This window comes from Indicator indicator, chromosome 31 (genome assembly GCF_027791375.1).
Source record: "Indicator indicator isolate 239-I01 chromosome 31, UM_Iind_1.1, whole genome shotgun sequence".
NCBI classification, from domain to species: domain Eukaryota; kingdom Metazoa; phylum Chordata; class Aves; order Piciformes; family Indicatoridae; genus Indicator; species Indicator indicator.
In genome coordinates, this window is record NC_072040.1 from 869,709 (window position 1) to 890,971 (window position 21,263).

A 21,263-nucleotide genomic window follows, 5' to 3' on the forward strand; every position below is an offset into this window, starting at 1 on the left:
AACTCCAGATCAAGAAAGTTCAGGGTGCTTGTGTTTGTGGAAAGCCTAAACAAATGATGCTGAGCACAGTGAAAGATCAATGTGCTGTCTGGTGTTAGTAGCAGTTGTTGAGCTGACACCCGTCTGTTAACTATTTCACTGCTGATTATAGTGTAGAGAAATGAAGATTAGTAAATGGAATCATAGAATGATTGGGTTGGAAGTGACTTCCAAAGGTCAGCTGCTCCAACCCCCTTCAGTAAGCAGGGACACCTTTAACCAGGTCAAGTTTCTCAGAGCCGCAGCCTCCCCAAGCAACCTGTTCCAGCATTTCACCACCCTCATGGTGAAGAACACGTATTATACATGCAGAAATTTTGTTTTGTTCTCATCCTAAGGGGGTTTACTGAGAAGTTGTATCATTTTCTCCCTCAGCTTTCTGACTGGAACAACCCACTGTGCAGCAGAAAAAACCCTAGCGTTGGCTTTTGTCCACCCTCCACCAGGGATGAGTCAATCTTACAGTGCCTGATTCAGCTCTGCAGTCTCTTCTTTGTCCTACTGGCAGCTCCTCTTCTCTTTTCTGGAGGCCAAAAGTTAGATGTGTTATTACACTAAAGACATTGGACACACATGGGGCATGTTTACAGCCTCCTCTGACAACTGAAAACTAAAATCACATGTATCAGCTAGGAACTTGTGAGTGCGGTGAGGAGTGCCTAGTGGCTTGCACTTGGTACAAGAGCTGATGACTAAGAAGGGAAGTTAGCAGATGGTAGGGTCCAATGTGGCTTTTCATAGAGGGTGTACCTAAAGAGTGGGGCTCCTGGCTATGTTCTGGGTGGTAAATGTTACCCAAGTCTGAAGAGAATGTGGGAGCAGGCATGGAAGAGAAAGAGAATTGAAGGTAGCTAAAACATGAATCCACTTCTGGGGAAAGAGGAGAGCCTGGCTGTCCTGTTGGTGTGACTGATCTGGGCCATTGTCAGCTGCAAGGCTCCATGCACCTTTCCCTGTGGCAGCTCCTACCTTCTTAACCTTTCTTCTTTGGTATTTATGCACAAGAGAGGCTTTTCTTTTGCTTTGCTATTAAAAATAATGAGTCACCACCACTGTTCTTTGGAGGTAATCAGGTACTTAAAAAAGACTCTAACAAATTGAGAAATTAGCACAAAAGGGTGCCTGTGGCTGGTGATTCAGACACCTCAGTATTACACAGTTTCCAATACTTATAGCAACCAAATAAGCAAGCATCCACTCCTGCAGGACTCATCAATGCTTATCACCACTCAACAGCAAGAACTAAGTCTCCATCACCCTAATTCTCCTGCCTGAGGGATGCTATGGACTCCTGCAGAGATTTCATCAGCCATATGAAAGCTTAAGAGGTCCTGTCAGGACCATTATCTTTGAGGATGCTCCCTCAACCATCATTAAGCCAGTCACTCTCATGTAAAGCCCAGTGAGCCAGCAGAGACTGCCAGAAGGATTAGGCAAAGGGTGGGGGAACAGCACTACACAAGGAAATGGTTCTGCAGACATTTTCTGCAATACAGAACCACACACCATACTGGCTGGTCTGAAAAGAAGGCACTAGAGATGGATTAGCTTCATTGGTAAGCCTAAATCTGCCTGAATGCAATTAGCTTGCTCTTCTGTTTTGGCCTGCACAAGGCAGAACATCTTCCTTTTGACTTGACTTTCTCTTTTAGTAACGCTTAAGGGCAACATTTTCTTTCAAGGCTTCTTTTAGACAAGACTTGTTTTATTTTCAGGCTGTTTACACCAACACTCTCCAAGGGAGAAGAAGCTGTAGATGTGAACATGAGTGGATGGCTTTTCCTTGGCTTCCTTTGTTTTTTTTACCAGTGTCTTTCATGTTCAGATACTGTTCCTATTACATTTCTATGGAGAAGCCTGGTTCTGCAGAGTTAACATGCCATGGACAGATGGTTTGCCCCTCTGAGCTGTACTTTTGTGACCACGGAGTCATAGAACGGTTTGGGTTGGAGAAGACCTTAAAGATCATCTAGCACCAATCCCCCTGCCATGGGCAGGGACACCTTCCACCACACCAGGCTGCTCCAAGCCCCATCCAGCTTGGCTTTGAACACTTCCAGGGAGGGAAATATCAGGGCACTGCATGCATTCCAAGATTTATTGATGGGCTTAAGGGAAAAGGCTTGATGCTTTCTGTAAAGAATTCTTGACTCTGGGGTGATTTCTTCTTGTCAAGAGAAAAGAGAGCCTTGTAGAAAAGAAAGGACCAGAGGCATGGGAAAATGGATTCACCTTGCAACTTTTCCCAGAGGCCATTCTGTTGGTTTGGACAGTTGTAGTTTCACAGAAGTTAAGGTCCAGCTGTCTGTATATCCTTGTCCATTAAGTTTTACCCAGATGTCTTCCACCAAGCATAGAAACTTGAGTCAGGCTGCCTTTGATTTCTAAAGACACCTAACCTGGCCACATGGAGAGAATGGGATGAGCTGATGGTTCATCAGTGCCCAAAGAAACTGATCAACTAACCAACATTTCTTAAAGGAGTCTGTGTAAGTCTCCATTTTTAATTAACAAACTACAAATAGAGACATAATCATACTTCACAAGGTTCCACCATAGATACTGAGAAGGCTTTAACTCAGAGGGTTGTTTGATAGTGTAGGCTCTGTTAGCTGGAAGAGGAGTACGTCACAAACTGGATTTACTGACTCTCAGCTCATATTTGCTTAGGAGATTGTCTCAGGACAGATGAGGGTGAGACATGTTTATTTTAAGTCTGCAATAAATTAGACCTTGAAAGTCTTTTGGAGAATTTTTGCCTGCTTGTCTAGGCTGACTGTGCTAGATGCCTGGTGTTTTTTAACTGATACTGTATATTACACTGTATACATACTGATATAAATAATTGATTACTTGGAATAAATATTCATCATCTCAGGCATAAAACTCACTCAGGAGTCAGTCAGTTGTGAGCCTGTTCCCAGTCTTAACATCCACATCATCGACCTTCCTACAATACCCTGCAGATTTCCCATCCCAGCATTGCAAGCTGTAAATTTTCATCCAAATATGCAGCTGCCTCCTTTCCTGACATCCCCACAGCTCTTCCTCTCTGGTGCTGTCTGCAGCCAGTTGGCATCCACAGGATGTCAGAGCACATCATGGCTGAGGAGGGTTAACCTTTCACAACTGTTTGCCTCCATGTGTGACCAGTTTCTGCAGCACTGTGGCACAATCTCTAAGAATAGCCTTTAGATGCGTTTCTAGGAACACTGACTTACAAATAAATACTGATCAAAAGCCTAAATTTACCACAGAGAAGTTGACATGGTGTCACGTAGCATTTGGTAATTAACCTTGAAGGTTTCTGAACTGTGTTGAGTGGTTGTTAGGGTTTTTTTTTTTTTTATCCTGAGCAAAACACAAATTCTTTGCAAAAAAATGAATTCTGGGATATTGTTCCTTTGGGTTGGAGATGATAATCACAAACAGCAAGGGGACAATAGGAATTTCCTCTCTGTCAGAATCAAGGGTAGGGTTTTTGAGTGTTTTCTGGGTTGGGTGTTTGATGTTTGAGCCCGATGTATGTTTGTGAAGCAGTTCGTGTTGATGCTTCTGCTGTTCCTCTGTATTCAGGTAATTCAGAGAAGAAAAGTTGGCCATGTCTGCTTCCTTTTCTTTTTCTGTGCTCTATGACTGCCAGTAACATATCTGGTCCAATGGGGGATGGTGCTGTGTTTTGGGCAAAATGACCCTGGGAGGCTATGCCAGAATGTTGCCTGCTTCCTGCTTTGAGTACCTGGTGAATGAGTGCCTCTATGAATTGGGCTGGATTTCATGGAAGGTAGTTCCACCTACCTACACTTGTGGCTGGTTAGCATGCAGCTCTTGTGCACTTCATGGCAAAGAAAAGGTCAATTTTTGTGTGGCTGCTCATGTCTTCAGTAGTTGGAAAGGGTCCTTCCACCCTTCCATGCTCACTTTGCAGGGTTTAGTGACAGCTATGGGCTGCTGCAAAGGATTAGCAATTTGTCAAAGAACTTTTGCTCTATAAATATATTGACCTCTGAAAGATGATGTGTTTTCCCTCCTGGGAGGTTGTTCTAATGGTGCTTTTACCTCGTCTTGGATGTTTTATTGATTTCTATTGTTGTTTAAGGAGGAGCTTTAGCACAGAGAGAAAAAAAAAAGCAAGTTAATGGGTGCATGACTGACCAAAAGCAGAAAAACATATACAAGTTTCTTAGCTAGATAAAGCCTCTTTGTCTGCCCCTGGAAACAGCAGGGAAAGGCTGAAAATTAAAAAGTTTGCAGAAGAAAACTGCCATTGAAAACATAGTTCCAGTCTTGGAGAAAGTGTAATTTTCCCAGGCAGGCAGTGAATATGTCCTCAGCAAGGGACCAGGTCAATGCGCCCTCAGGTTACATTTCCAAAGCTGTAAGTGAATGGGAACTGGCCCTGAGGGTTCAACATAATGTGGGGTTTTGAGCTGGAGTAGAGATCTCACAGCAAAACTTCATGTCAATGCTATTTTTAAATCTGGAGATCTTAGCCTATAGGATTTCATCTGAAGGGCTTTAATGTCTTATTCCCACTGACTTCAGGGGGCTTAAACACCTAAATACTGCCAGAGAGCCAAGTTCAAGTTCCTTTTGAAAGTGAAGCCAGAACTTTTCACAAATTTCAAATAAAATCTTTCTTATGATGGAATTAGCATGACTGCAGTCCTGCTGGCTGTGTGTTGCCTTTGTACCTCGTTGTGCAATGGGGTCACTGTTCTGCAAGCAGCAGCACAAAGTGTTACCCCTAAGATGAAACCCTGGCTAGTGCAGTCAGCAGCACACAAAAGTGAGGTTTGTTAACAAACAGCTCTTTGTGTTCCTTCCTTCACTTGTGACTATGTGCCTGTACTGAAAGCAGTTCTGGGGAGCCTTATGTTTCCTCTTGGAAAGGATCACAGGGGTTTTCTAGTCACAACCATTAAACCTTTGCTCCTCTTTCTTTCCTCCCACCCTCTTTCACCACCTTCTTTCTCAACCATTTAGCCTAGGTGGTTTTCTGGGGCTTTGATGCTGTGTAATTGAGGGAAGAGGCTTGCACTGCTTGGCAGGATGTGACCTGTTTCACAAACACAGGCAATAATTCCCACCCCCCAGCAGCCCTTAACTCACAGACAGGGACTGCAGGAGAGCTTTCCAGTGTACAGCTATCCCTTGATGGCTCTAGAAGGCGAGTAGCTGTTCCCTCCTGTGCAAAGAGCATGGCCCTGGGAAAGGCAGTGTGGCCACACTCCTCCAGAGCTCATCAGCTGAATCAATAGTCCTTTAAAACTGTTAGCAGCAAAGGCCAATGACAGCCACCTTCAAGCTGCTTTAATTTATACCAGCCTCATGTATTGGCAAAATCTGTCACTCCAGCTGCTTTGAGGGCTGAGGACCTACATTTCCTGTGATAGATGTGTGATTAATTATGCATTTGTCTTCAAAGGTACAAATTTCATATCCAAAACACCCCCCCCCCCCCAAAAAAAAAATCAACCCAAATCAGCAAACTAATTATATTAACAATTTCCTTAATTAATTGTCATTTCAGCCATTTTAGTGTGCAGTGTTTGCCTTTCAGGGTGCAAAGGCATCCTGGGGATGCCTGCTGTAGGCAGCCCACCTGGATTGGCATCCCATATTTTTTTTCCTCAGTTCTTTTATCCTGCATGCCTTCTAAAGTCATTTATTATACAAATTGGCTACTTCAATTCCTTTTCCTGGGTGGTGTTTGCATATTTTTTAAAATGCAGTGTGGGGAGCTCTCTTATTAATCAGTTTTCTTTCACTGTCACTCAAAGTGACTGCACGACTTGATTCCCTGCTGGGGGAGAAAAAAAATAATTAGCAGAGAAGCTGCCAATCAAGTTTACCAAACAGTCCAACAATAGGGAAACTGCAAGCCCAGAATATTCTCCAGTTTCTGTAATTATACCCTGTGCAGAGGAATAATTGTGTGATAGCCTGGCATTCATTATGTGAGCTTAAGTGCTCACGTTGTAGGCTTCTACTCTGAGGACATTATTCCCATGCAGTAATTATTCTGTTCAGGTTGGTGATACCTACTGTACACCAGCTTCTGGGGACTCAGGGAAATTTGCTGGCATCCTGCTTACAAATCTGACAATAAAATTGCTGCTCCGTTCCTGCTCTAAACAGATAAAAGAATTATTTTAAGTGGCAAATCTTTGCCTCCATTCATCCTGATTATTTCAGAAAATATGGATTTAAGGCAATGTCCTTGCTTAGCTACTGCTGCTATTCAGCTGCTATTTAAACAGCAGAATATACACACTGCAGCAACAAGTACAGGAGCACCAGATGTGACTGTGCTGGAACGTGCCATTGGCCAGAAATAATAAATGCAAGTCAAAGTGTTTGATGGAATAATTGTACTAAGCACATCAGAGAAGGCATTTTCAAAAGGCCTGTGAGGATTTAGTGAACAAAGTCCTGGAATCTGTGCTCACAGATACCCACTCTTCATTAGATGAGGAAAACTGCTGAAATTTTACACTTCTGTAAAAGTAATCTAAGAAGAATTTACTCATCTAAGAGGTTCTGCCAGTGGATTTGCATAAATCCCATTAGATGATTGTTTGCACAAACATGAAGTCTTGAACAGATCTGTCACTGCTGTGATGATCTTGTGAACAGCATCTGAAGTTGGGAAAACTTCTTTCTCTTGTCTTCACCCAAAGATGTGCCAATACTTGTGGCAGGTGTTGGCAGCACGCCTGGAAGTAAGGCAGTGGTTAGGTGCTGCCTTGGGTGAGCACAGGCACAGGCACAGATCTTCACCTGCAGCTGCAAGAAGGTAGATTAGACACTTCTTGATCTAGGATGTAGAAAGCTGGCAACTTGATAAGATGGTTTCATTTATATAGCTCTGGAAAAAAAAACTAATTATGGTCATTCTGAAGTGTGTTTATTCTAGCCATGTGCTGGTAAGGATGAAATCCCTGTCACTGCCCAGAACTGTTGAAGGATAATTTGAAAACGTTTTCTCCTTGTTGCTTTGACTCCTTTTCAAAGCCCAGTTGCTCTTGCTAGATTGGATGGAACTCAACAGGCTTCCCAAACAAACAAGTTGTTTGTCTTTTTGGTAACCTGATCACAGAGCAAACAACTTTCCGCAGACCCAACCCTACGCTGATAAGCTCTCGCTGGCAGTGCAGGCAGGGACTGCAGTGCTGGCTCCTGGACAATGGTGCTCCAGTCCCCTGATAAGCACAGCACGAAGGCAGACAGCTCATCTGTTGTTTGAAAGCTTGGCCAAGGAGGCTGCTGTGAAGTGGTACTGAGGTGCTACTGATGGCTTGTACCTTGTGGCTAGGGTAACAGACTCTGCTTTCAAACTCCAGGGTTCCTTCTCTTCGGCAGGCTTTGCCCGCTGGTATTTCAGGCAAACCATTCAGCTCCTCTTGCCATGCTTCATCCAGCAGGAAAATGGATATCATACTGACATGCTTCATGAGCTATTTTAAGAATAATGTAATGACTAAAGAGAATACTGAAATATTTTAAGAAAAGGTGTTAGATCTGCAAAGCATTGTTAAAATATCCCATTCACAGGAACAGGCACCTTCGGGGAGCTAATACCTTGCTCAGCTTGAATAATGGAATACAATGGAGCTGTAGGGGGGAAATTTTGTCACCTTTTCAGCACAGATAAAGGAGAGGGAATCTTATACTGGGGACAGAAATAATGTGTTTTACTAACTGAATATTGGCAGACACATCCTTTGCATGAACATCACTCACATTTCCTGTAGGCTTCCGAGATAGGCAGTTTGTGAACTCTTCATGTGGTTGTACTGCAAATAGGATGTGTAGAGGTTACAGCTATTACTTGATCCATTTTCCTGTTAAATTGGGAATATCTGGATACTCTGTGAATAGCACAAATTATTTTCATGCAGAGAGAAATACCATGTGACAGCAAACAATTATATTCCTGTGTTCTCTAGAACTTCACCTTGGTTATTTGACTATTGTAGTCAGGTTTTTTTTCTCAGCTCATTGTGAGAAAGAGAGGTAATGAAAATGAGGTGAGGCATAGCGCAGGGGTTGTTCTGATGACATAATTCAGCAAGGAGGAGAATTAATCAGAATGGAAGGAAGTGAATTGAAATGTCCTAGGTAATGAGGGTTGCTTTGGAAGAAGGAAGCAGTGAATACTTTTGCTCACTTGGTAGTTATTCCCACAAGATGACTTTTGTCCTCAGTGTGACATCTCATATTAAAATATAAGGCAGAACCAACACTTCCTTTACAATTAACAGGAATATTAGTTTCCTGTGGAATTCATTGCTGTAGGAGGATCTTTTTGGAAACCCAACCACCACAGGATTTAGAAAGAATTGGCTTTTAAAAGGAGAAGTGACCTAGGGGAGAAAGTCTGAGAACAACAGAGAGGTGGAACCTGTCTGTAGCTATGAGAAATAGTTGCTTGAAAACCTTGCAGATGCAGTGCTAAAGAGAGATGTCCTGAGGAACACTTGGGAGTCAGGTGAGGCTGGAGACTTTAAGGGACAGAAACACTGGAAGGAAAAGCAAAATGAATGAGGTGCTGAAGCTCTCACCTATGGCACTTATTTTGCAAGAGGAGAAGGAAGCTTTGAGTGTCTGAGGAAGCATAAACTGGCTCACGTTCCTGCTCCTCAATAAACCTCACTTTTCAGGAACAGTGTAGGGGAAAAAGTGGTCCTAGGGGATATCAATCAACCACTTGGAGATAAGAATTTAAGGGACTGATCAGCCCAAAGTATTGGGAAAAGGTTGCAGAAGTAATTTGATCATCTGCATAGGTACTTGTGCATGAAAAAAAAATGTTTGGTGGCAGGAGCCAGGGAAGCTTTTTCAATCCTCTAGACAAGCACTAAGAATTTAAATTAGATTAATTAAATCTTGCAATGAGGTGCAAAATTTTGGCACAAACCACATATAAATATTGAAAAAGCTTTTCAGAGGAAATGTTGAGTCATTATTTTTCTTGGAGTCTTCAAACTGTGCCAGTTTATCTGCTTGCACGCAGTATATCAATCTAAATACAAAGCAGAGACAGATCCAAGATAGTTACCTATGTTCACCATGTGGACATGTTCCAGATATATCAAAGACAGGGAAAGATGCAGTTGTAGAGCTTCCTTACTGATAATGAATGGCTTTAGAACTAATATTGAAACCAAAGATATAAACCTGAAATCTAAAGTCATCCAAAGCTGAGCACTTTCATGGATGAGGTTGAAGCAGAATTAATCTTCTGCTTTCCAGAATATGCTGAATGTTTTTCAGATGGTGAGCTTAGACTTTGCTTCAATTTACATTATGTGCACAGCAGGTGAAAATATGGATTTTCTTTTGGGAGGGAAGAGAAGAGGTGAGTGATCACTCTCCCACTAACAGGGAAATAAGTCTGTGCAATAAATTATTGTGGAAACGTATTTGAAGTTTTCCAAAGCCAAAGAAACACACCAAAGAGTGAGAACCCTAATATTTCAGCTTGATCCAGAGGAAACTGAAATAGCACCATGTAGCAGACAAAGCTAACAGCCTCACTTCTCCCTCTGCTAAGAGGGATTGCACAAATGCTGAATTGATTTCCTTTCCAGAGTGATACTAATTGCCTTGTGTCCCTGGGCACTGTATCAGGCATTACCCTCAGATCTCTTCAGAGCTGCAAAGCTTAGAGAAGCTTAAAAGGCAAACACAGAAACATGCTCTATAGGTAGATAGATATAAAATATCTCTTGGACAAATTGTGGCAAATAAGGCACTAACTTCAGGATGACTTTAATGTGCAAGTGGGAAAAATATCACTTGGTTAATGAGGCTGAAATTCATCCCCTTTCAGAAAGCCAGTGTGAGCCTATGAAGCACTGAAAGCCAATCCGAAACTTATGGCTTAAGGAAATTTAAGGGGAGTCATGGCTCTGTGCTCTCTTTCTGCATGAAGTCAGTGTTTCATTGCCAGTGACCTGGTCCTGTGCTATTGATTTGTAACAAGGCTTGATACGAGGTACGTGGAATATTTTTCATGCCAAAACATGTCATGGCTTCTAATCTTCTCTTTGTCAGTCACTGCTTAGTGCAACATCTAAAAATAAATAAATAAACTCTGCTGTATTCAGAATAGAGTTACCCCTTCCTCTTCCATATCCTCAACAGACATTTCTAGAGCCAGTGTGAATCTGTGATGTGTATTTTATGATAGTATCTCTTGAAAACAAAACAAAAAAAATATTTAGAGGAGAGAGTTTGGATCCACCAACTACTACTTCTGATATATTTCAACGTATTGCAGCCAGCGTAGTCATTTCAAGCTGGTGGGATGCTGCTGGAAAACAAGTCAGAAAACTCAATTAGTAGTAATTATTTGCATATTCCTGATGAAAAAAAAATATGTTTTCAAAATACAAGAGCTACTGCATCTTGTTTGGGGTTCTGAGCAACCTGCTGTAGTTGCAGATGTCCCTGCTGACTGCAGGGGATTGGACTAGATGACCTTTAAAGGTCTCTTCCAACTCAAACCATTCTCTGATTCTCTCTGCTGTTGACTCCATGGAAGGTGTCCCTGTGTGCAGTGAGCAGTGCAGGTGGAGCCTTCTCCCATAGATGGTGCCCTCTCTTTAGCTTAGCACTACGTTCTCTTTCTCCTCAGAGGCAATGGCCGGGGTTTTGATCTGCTTGGGCTTGCTGCAGCCTCCAGATAATCCCTTGATTGCTCTGAGCTACTTGCAGCAACCTCAAGACCTCAAAAGCACTTTTTGCTCCAAAGAAAAGTAGGAATCATGGAAATGAGCCTGGAGTCAGTGGGTATGTTTGTGCTGCACATACTTCACTGGAATATAAAGATACCAAATTACCTAACAGGCGAGGAGTCTCACTGTGAAAGTACAGAAGCCTAAGTTTAGCCTCCTAACAAGCAAAATGGTCTCCTGCTGTCTTGCCAAGCTTGGCAGGATACAGACTGCCTGGCTACATGAGTACCTGATGGCTGTCACTGCCTGTGAAGGACTGGACTTGATTAGTGGCTAATAAGGACTCCTGAGTTGTACCTTATAAAGATAATGTGTCTTTAATAGAACAAGCACCTAAAAAATATTTGGAGAAGGTACTTGTGAGGGAGGAGAAGGGATCTCCCAGGATGCTCACTCAGCTAGTAACTGGCCTCAGCTAGCATATTCTGGCAGTGTGACTTCAGTTCAAGTATCTTTAGAAGTGGATGTAGAAGGTGGTTTAATGGTAGTAACTCAGCAGGAGCTAAGTTGGGCTTGTTTAGCCTGAAGAAGAGGAGGCTAAGGGGAGACCTTATTGCTCTCTACCACTACCAGAAAGGAGGTTGTAGACAAGTGGGGGTTGGTCTCTTCTCCCAGGCAACCAGTGGCAGAACAAGAGGACACAGTCTCAAGCTGTGCCAGGGGAAGTTTAGGCTGGAGGTGAGGAGAAAGTTCTTCACAGACAATGTCATTGGCCCTTGGAATGTGCTGCCCAGGGAGGTGGTGGAGTCACCGTCCCTGGAGGTGCTCAAAAAAAGCTTGGATGTGGCACTTGGAGCCATGGTTTAGTTGTCAGGAGGTGTTAGGGATTAGTAATAGGTTGGACTTGGTGTTCTCTGGGGTCTTTTCCAGCCTGGTTGATTCTGTGATTCTGAGACTGTGAGCCCTAGATGAGTGGTTGGACTTGATGATCTCAAAGTCTCTTGCAATCTCAGCAGTTCTATGATTCTCAGACTGTCAATGTGCAGGCTGGTTCTTGTTCTTCATGAAGAGTGGCTCCACAGGTCACAGTCCAGTCTCCTCTCTTTGTTTCTGGATGGCAAACAAGCCTCCCCTCCTGTGGCTGTTAAACCACCTGCATGGTTATACGTTATTTGTTTGCCATAAGGTCTATCTGACATCCTTTTTTTTCTGGTGCCATGATAGGGCTTTTAAAGTTTTGGGTTGATACTGAAAAAAGAAAAAAAGAAAGTAGTTCTTCTTTAGAAATAGGGATAAAGAGGCTTATATGAGCACATAGTCAGCAAATGTTCTAATAAATGAATTCTCCTGATGCAATAATTCACTTTATCTCCAAGTATTCCCAGTGAATGATTTACACAGTGACATTTATTGGCAAACTGCTATTTGCATCACTTTTACATCGTTGTTCTCATTATTAATTACACTTCTAATAATTCTTTAGTGCCTGGTCTCATCAATAAAGAAAATTGAATGGTGCCCTTGAAGCATTTAGCCTTATCTTAATTCTGTAGCCCTAACAGCATTGCCAATAGCACAAGGGTAAGATCCATGATACTTTAACTGGCAGCTCTTCTTTTTGTACATTCCCCTGTCTTCTTTTCTGCCCTGCATGCCAGTAACTCTGAGATTGTTCTGTAAAAGCCAAGGATGTTTCCCTATTAATGACTATTTAAATAACAAAATTACCTTGCTATTGTACTTGCTTCTTTCTGTCCCAGACAATGCCTATGAATTAATTGGCATTAGAACACTGGAAATTCCTATGAATTTTAACATTTGATTTGGACCATTCTGTGTGCATTACTGAATGATTTTACACCTCCTAATGCAAAACTGATGATATCTCTACAAACCTCTGAGGGAGCATGTGAGGTCACTGAAGCTGGATTTGCAAAGCAAATGCATGGCTTTCTCTCTCACACTCTTCTTTCCTTTGCTGAGATTACTATTTTTGAGCTCTCATTCAGAGTGGCTCATTTGTATTGAAAGATTCTCTTATCCTCTATCCTATCCACCTGCCTTTCCAAACCTTTCATTCCATAAGGGAAATTAACTGTATCTTTTCAATACTTCAAACATTCCCACAGGAAATAGTGACGTTGTGTCTTTAGCTGTTGGTGGTGTCCCCAGAGAGAGTGGTCACTGAAAGGCAGCCCAGTGTGAAAAGCAAACACCTCTGCCAGAAATGAAAATAACAATTTACACCACCTCTCCTTCCTGTCCCCATTGCTCAGAGTTGATGCTCTCCATGAAGGAGGACCCCAGAACTAACATTGGTGTTTTGGCATCTGGGCATCTGCATGGGAAGAAGCATGATGAAGTTTTATTAAAAATCCTCCCTAGAGTCTTAAGTTTGTTCTGCTGATTATTTTTTTAAATTGTTATTATTATGATCATCATCATCATTATTATTATTATTATCATTATTATTGTTATTGTTGTAGTAGTTGTTATAGTTGTAGTTGTTTTTATTATTATTATTGTTGTTGTAGCGGTTTTGTTGTTGTTGTTATTATTATTATTATTATTATTATTATTATTATTATTATTATTATTATTATTATTATTATTACAAAGGGGCTTTTAAATTCATGGATTCAGGGGAACTGAAAACATCAAAACATAATTAGCACCCTGCCAATGACTGAAGGAGGAGCAGTGGCAAACACAATCCCTCCTGAAAGCAGCGAATCCTCTGTGCTACTTGCTGAGCAAACCCCTAGTGTGCTAAGCCAGACAGGATTGCTGCAATAGATTATTTTCCTTCAGAATCAGGGTTTTTTTTTCCCCCCATAATTTAGACACTGGAATGGGCTGCCCAGGGAGGTGGTGGAGTCACCATCCCTGGAGGTGTTTAAGGAAAGATTGGATGTGGCACTTAGTGGCACAGTCTGGTTGATGTGATGGTGTTAGCTCATGGGCTGGACTGGATGATCTCAGAGGTCTAATCCAGCCTCAATAATTTCTGTTTTAAAATAAACTTTCTTTTTCAACAGTGAATAGCAAGAAGTATTTGGGCTTAAGATTTACCACTCCATATTAGCAAAATGTGCATATCATTTATTTAATATTTAAGTGGCATGTTCTTGATGGTGAAATTCTAAAGGAAGCTATTGGAACAGAGAAGAAAAATACTGTCTGTGCTTCCAGAATCAAAAGGGTGGTGGAATGATTAAGCAGCTCTCTATGGCAGACAAAAGGAATGTTTTCTTCATTTTAGTTTGATTTACTTCAATAACAAATTCAAAGGTAAGGAGCAGCATAGAAATAGAGCACGCTGAAGCATTATTATCTTTCTGTGAATTCTAAGTCTGGGATGCTGAGACTTCTGAATTCATCCATTAGCTGTATATAACCATTTGCTCTGGTAATAAACCAATTTGAAGTGTAAAATGTTTGATAACTTTTTTTTTCCTCCTGTATACAACATATTTATTGGAATTCTATTTCAATAATAAATACACCTGGAAGCTGGGCTTTTCCATTTTAATTGGATCCCTATTTCCATCCAAAGCAGCTTGATACAAGTCATAAGTAAATGAAAATTTATCTTCTAGTAAAGAAAAATTATTGCTCCTTTCTAGCAGAAAACTGTGTATGTGTTAAGCATTTTAATAATTATGCTGAACTATATAACTCTTTAAATGGGAATGCAAGGTATTTTTCTCATAGTTTATGGAAATAAATGAATTTAAAAGTTAGACTCAGCTGCAAAGCAACTTTTTTGTTTAACTACCAACAACAATCAAACTGAATCAAGGAAAAAAAAACAGTAATACAGATTCAAAGCAAGCATAGAAAGGGATTTTTTTTTAATTTAATGTACAGGCTTTTGTATTTTCAACTGAACAGGAGTTATTTTCACAAAAATAATATTTGAGAACCTCATGAGAATAAAATGTTAAGTGAAATATATTTGGAATTTGGCTGGTTCCCCAGAAATGTTATAGTTCAGGGCCTTGCTAAATAAGCAATTCTCTGGTATATGGAAGATACCACCTAATGCTATGGCTGTGTGAACATTAACTCCTACCTTCCTCCTTTAGGAGCATCTATACTCAAAATTTCAATTCAGTAGAAAATTCCAGCATGTCAAAAATCAATTTGGTATCCAGCTGAAAGAAGATAAAGTTTTGACATTTCTGACTTACTGGAATTCTGTTTAAAAGTGGTGGAAAGATCGAAATGGGCAACATTCTTTCATCCAAAGCAAGGCAGTTTAGTTTAAAATTTGATGTCACAAAGAGTTTTATTAATTTAATTTAAAATGTAGATTCATGCCCACATTGCTATTGATTTATTTTAGATGTATGTGATGCTGGAACTCTAATTCTTGGCTGCTCTATATTAGGTTTCTTGGATGACTTACAAAATCAGAACATTCCTATTCTTCCTTTAAAACAAAACCCCACAGGGGGTCCTGTTCCATCAGACAGCTGACAGACACCTATTCCCTACTTGTTCAAGCTGGGAATGAATTCATTTGTTTCAGACATAAAATCACTAGAGGAGAAGCATTTCAGAGCACGGTTTGATAGCCACTCTTGTCTGTGTGTATCCAGTGTTGTCAGGGCAATGAGGTCTCAGCAAGTCCATTTCTCGACGCTGCCTGAGCTAAAGGAGAAAGAAGAGATTTAGTTTTGGCAGTGGTGGAGGACACACTTAAAGCAGCAGGCATCTCGCTAGTGTCAACCAAGTGCTGATGTGCTAATTATGCATTAACTGCATCTCCTGTTTACTCCTAGGTCTAACTGCTGCTGCATCTCTCGTGTCCCTGGCTTGGGCTTTGGCTTCCTACCAGAAGGCTCTCCGTGACTCCCGCGATGACAAGAAGCCCATCAGTTACATGGCTGTTATCATCCAGTTCTGTTGGCATTTCTTCACCATTGCAGCCAGGGTCATTACTTTTGCTCTGTTTGCCTCGGTTTTTCAGCTGTACTTTGGGATCTTCATCGTGCTGCACTGGTGCATCATGACCTTCTGGATCGTCCACTGCGAGACGGAGTTTTGCATCACCAAATGGGAGGAGATCGTTTTCGACATGGTGGTTGGGATAATCTATATCTTCAGCTGGTTCAACGTGAAGGAAGGCAGGACACGCTGCAGGCTTTTCATTTATTATTTTGTGATCCTTCTAGAGAACACTGCCTTGAGTGCTCTCTGGTACCTGTACAAGGCCCCCCCGATCTCCGACGCGTTTGCCATACCAGCACTGTGTGTAGTGTTCAGCAGCTTTTTAACAGGCATTGTTTTTATGCTGATGTACTATGCCTTCTTCCACCCCAACGGACCAAGGTTCGGGCAGTCGCCAAGCTGTGCTTGTGAGGACCCTGCAGCTGCCTTCACCCTGCCCCCCGAGGTGGCCACAAACACTCTGAGGTCCATCTCCAACAACCGGAGTGTGACGAGCGAGCGGGAGCAGAAATTCGCAGAGAGGGATGGGTGCGTGCCGGTGTTCCAGGTGAGACCCACGGCGCCATCCACGCCTTCCTCCCGCCCGCCAAGGATTGAGGAGTCTGTCATTAAAATCGATCTGTTCAGGAACAGGTACCCAGCTTGGGAGAGGCACGTGCTGGACAGGAGCCTGAGGAAGGCCATCTTAGCGTTTGAATGTTCCCCTGCTCCTCCACGGCTACAGTATAAAGACGATGCCCTGATCCAGGAGCGCTTGGAGTACGAAACCACCTTGTAAACAAAACAGAAACCGCAGCTTGAAGAGGCTCCAAGCTTACAGTCCACGTTAAGTGTTGACCAGGGGCTGTAGGAACAACTAAACTGTGTACTACCAGTAGAGCAGCAAGCTGTAGTGTTCTTAGTCTGGCTATCATCATGATTATCATTTGATCCACTGTGTGCAGTCTGTCTGCAGGACACTGATACAGCAGCATCCCCTCAAAGCCTCCAAACCCCCCAAACCCTGACCCCCACAGTTTCTTCAGCTGGGGAAACTCACCCACGACTCCTTGCTGCTATGAAACTCTGAGTGCACAGTACCTAAAATCAGAGCTATAGGGAGGCTCTGAGCAGAGCTTTCCACTTTAGCCAGTAGTGCATTTTATTTTAGAAATGAATGATTGATATTTCCATAATCAATGGCAAAAAAACCCAACCCAAACAAACAGCCCCCCCCCACTTCTTCAAAAATAACAAAACTGTTGCTGTTATGAAAACTGTTTTCTGAGGTCAAAAAAGGAGCATTGTCATCTTCAATACTCCCATAAATCAACCAGTCAGACTAGAATAGGTTTGCAAAAATAGTTCTTAATTAAAACAATACATTATCATGTTTGTAAGGCTGTCAATGGAAAAGAAACTAAATTCTGATTAATTAGGTGATAAACATTAATGCTGCCAGAACTGTTTGGGTTTTGGTTTTGTTTGTTGTTTTTTTGTTTGGTTGTGGGTTTTGTTTTGTTTTTTTTTCCTTCTGGGATTTTAAAATCTTTTCAAATGCAGTTTTAAGTTCTTTACTTTCAACAGAAATCCTATGCAGCTCACTTCTGGTTTTCAGGAGAAGTTAAGGAGCTCTAGCACGTAGTGATGTAAATTAAATGATAATCATGATTCAGTGTTCAATTTGCAAAAAAAAAACCAAAACAAAACAAAAAAAAGAAAATAAAAGAAAAAATAATTCAATATATATGTAAAAGAACAGGGAAGTATAGTTTTCATATTCTAAACTCTTTTTTTTTTTTTGGAGGACCCCATTCAGATACTTCAGAAGAAACTACCAGGAGATGAACACACTGAAACATCTCTGTTTCAGGGCCGAGAACTCACAATTCAGTGTGTGAATGTATGCAGGGGTGACAAGAGACTGTGCCATGCCATACCCTTCTAGTGCCAAACATTGTAGAACTGCAAGGTGGATGTTGCCTGAGGGACAGCTAACAAGAGTGGCACGAGCCCTGCCAGAACAAGAAGCAGGGAAGACCAAGCGAGTCCTCAAGGTGTAGAGACAGCTGTGATTTTTCCCAGCCGAGGGGAAAGTGATGTCTTTCAAAGGCTTTCAGCCACCTCTTAGTAAGTATCCTCACTGAAGTATAATCTAAGCAAGCTGTGTGGAAGACTCTCTTCTGCCTGTCCAAGACTTGTGTCCAGATAATGTCTCCAAATTGCGTCGAATCCCCTGTAACAGAGCGCTTTTGCTGCAAGCTTTTGGGTTCAAAATACCTCCCTAAATCTAGTCAATGGTATCCTCCTTTATGTTAAAAGTATCCCCTGATGGTGCTTTCAGATGCATTCAAGGTGCAAGTCAAAATTTGATAGTATTTTTTTTAAAGCTGGTGCAGAGTGGAAAAAAAAAAACACTCACAAATTATTTCAATATTTTTGTAAAGTAAAAAAAAAAAAAAACACAAACAAAAAAATGGGATGAAAAGGTTACTTTTTATAAACCTCAAATCTTTTAATACATTTCATTCTCTTTCTAGCTTAGATTTTGAGAATTGGTCCATGAATTTTATCAGCTGGCTTTTGTGCAGGTCGCTAGGAACCTGTTTTTCACACCCCATGGCTTTGTTTTGCAGTGTAATGCCATGTGAAAGCCTACACGGGTACTTTTAGAATTGCTCTAGAAACCATGGATCCTGCTTCAGATGTCAGTGGCCTGTAAAGACACCAAGTGATGATTCCATAAGCGACACTTGGATTCCATAAGTGACAATTTGATTCCATAAGCGAGGATTTGCTGTAACTATTTCCGTCCGTTTTAGGAGAGCGAAGCAGAACTGAAGAGTTTTTACTCTTGTAAGAGGCACTGTCAGGATGGAGAAGACCTGATGGTTGGTGTTGTAATCTTCCCTGTCAGGTACCTCCAGTGTAGTCACTGCTGTACATGCTGCTGGGTATATTTCAGTCTTTCCTTTTCTTACTCTTTGTACTATGGGATGGCCGAGGTTGCACAGCCTGTGTTTGTTTGTATCTCTTCAAATAGCCATTTTTAATGTCGACCTTTTCTTACCAATGAAACCTTCTAGACTTGGGGAGAGTTCCTCCCAGCAAAACATCTGTGGAAGTGCAGGAATCTGCAAGGCAGAGGGAACTTTACACAGATCAGCAAACACCTTTGAGGGTTTCTTAAGTATTTTCAAGTTCAGCAGTGGCCAACTGCCTCTATAAAAATGTTTTTAATAAAATAATTCTTTGATAGTCCAAACTTGAAGCTTTGTACAAAGTGATTGCTCTTCCCTCCATGGAGATACAGCTGCTTATTCCAGGAAAAGCACTCACATTCTGTCAGAAAATATACCACTGGGGAAAAAAAAAAATTGGGGAGCGAGTCCCTTGTCCTGTCAAATTGTGCAGAGCCTTCACTCCAGAATCAAACACCAGCTCACACAAGGAAATTGCTGCTTTTCTTTCCAAACAAGGCAGGGGGTAACCTCTGTCATCCAAGAGCTGAGGGTTCCTGTTGGAAGCAGTTTCTGTTTGCTGCTGATGGAGCAGCTGTGAGATTTTAGCCTGAGTGAGGCACAGCAGCTCACAAGCTCTTGCTCTCCTGGGGAGAAGGGCAGCATCACAGACCCTGTGAGCCTTGGCCTCCCCTGCTGTCTCTCTCATCCTGCCTTGATCTTCCTCAACCCTTATGATTAGAAAAGGTTATGGCCTGGACCACTGTGTCTGAGGAAGGCTTGGCGTGAGTTCATTTCATTAACTTTTGTTTGGTTTTGGAGGGAAGGACACAGAGGTGTGATGTATCCATGGGGATTTTAATGTCTTAACACACTTTGCCCTCCCAGCAGTTCTCATTTGTTTGGTTGTTTGGTTTTGGGGTTTTTTTTGTAATGCTGCCTATAGAAATATTCATCTTAAGCAAACTGCTGGAGGGTCAGAGTGCACCACACCAGCTGTGGCAGGACATCTTGTCTTCAGGATTCAAATCTGGTTCTTTGAGGATGGGGGAGGAATCATTTTACACCGAGTCAAAATTTGCTCTCCAAAATCTTGCTCTGTTACATTCATCACATCAGTGAGGCTTGCACTGAGAACAGGGTGACCATTTTAACCACTCAGATGACCACAGGGAGAGTTTCTAAAACTGTTCAGAATTTTTTTTACAGAAATTGTCAAGATTCAACATAGTCCACGTTGAAATTCCATGATGGCCTTATGGACAGTTAATAATCTATATGCACTATTCTTTTTACCACAGACAGTTGGAAAATCAATAACCTTCAGTGAAGACAGCAATAGCAAAAAAAAAAAAAATTATATCATTGTAAAAATAATTAACTTCTGCTTTTGAAATAATGACAAAAATCAGGTCCTTGAAATTTCATTCCAGAATACAGGAAAAGAGAAGGGTTGGTAATTACATTCTGATAAGGAGAAGCAATCCCACCTCTTTGTTAGGACCAAGGGAGAGATGCCTCTGGGTCAACTTGTAAACAAGTGTAGGCATTGTTCTAATGAAGCCAGTTTGCCAGCAGATTTGATGGTAACTTACCTGGTGAAAAACTTGGTCCTAAAATGTGGAGAGTTTGGGGTTTGTGTGTTACAGGAAAGACAATTTCCCCCAGTAGCCAGTTAGCTAAAGGACAGGTAGTGGCTACCCATCTTCAGTCAGAAAACAAATGTGAGATAAACCTTTGGTCTTATTTTGAAAGTTACTTGCTCATATAGTAGGAGAATTGTTTTGTAAAACTTAATTCTTTGAAAATACATGCAATACTTTTTTTTCCTGCGGATTTAATCATGAAGGCAAAGAAAAAAAGAGAGAATCATTTCCACTTTTATTTAGTCAATTTAAATACGCCTCTTGTGCTAGAACAATGTTTCTCTGCTTGGGTTATATGGGCTTGATAGCATATGAACAAGATCCTCATTGACAAAACAACAAATTTTCTATTTGCTACACCATTAGAGATAGTTTTCCTTCCAAAAATAAATGCTGCCTGATTTTGTAGGCTTTTAAGCAGAGGAGGTAAACGAAAATTGTGTTGGAGCTGCAGTTTTTAGTATGTGGTGAATAGATATTAAAACCCAGTCCCTTTAAAGGGAGTCTGGAGAAGAGAAGGCTCTGAGGAGACTTTATTGTGGCCTTCCAGTATCTGAAGGGGGCTACAAGAAAGCTGGGGAGGGACATTTTAGGGTGTCAGGGAGTGATAGGACTATGGGGAATGGAACAAAAATAGAAATGGGTAGGTTCGGATTGGATATTAGGAAGAAGTCCTTCCCCATGAGGGTGGTGAGACACTGGAACAGGCTGCCCAGGGAGGTGATGGAAGCCTCATCCCTGGAGAGTTTTAAGGCCAGGCTGGATGTGGCTGTGAGCAACCTGATCTAGTGTGAGGTGTCCCTGCCCATGGCTGGGGGTTGAAACTGGATGATCCTTGAGGTCCTTCCCAACCCTGACAATTCTATGATTCTGTGTGACAGTCTAGCCAATGCATCTCATCTGCCCAGGAGAGCACTTCATGCGTGGTTCTAAGAGTGTGAGTGCTGCTTTATTTGGAAAGGGACAAACCCCCCCTCCCCATCACATTTACTTCTTAT

General features: G+C 41.7%; 1 protein-coding gene across 1 annotated transcript in view; it reads left to right on the forward strand.

Annotated features, from left to right (window-relative positions):
- Positions 1–16,458, forward strand: part of XKR4 (XK related 4) — a 183,651-nt gene extending 167,193 nt beyond the window's left edge. Inside the window, exon 3 of the mRNA XM_054394615.1 lies at positions 15,512–16,458. Within this exon, the coding sequence (XP_054250590.1) occupies positions 15,512–16,458 (947 nt within the window). The remainder of the gene's footprint in view (positions 1–15,511) is intronic.
- Positions 16,459–21,263: the final 4,805 nt, after the last annotated feature.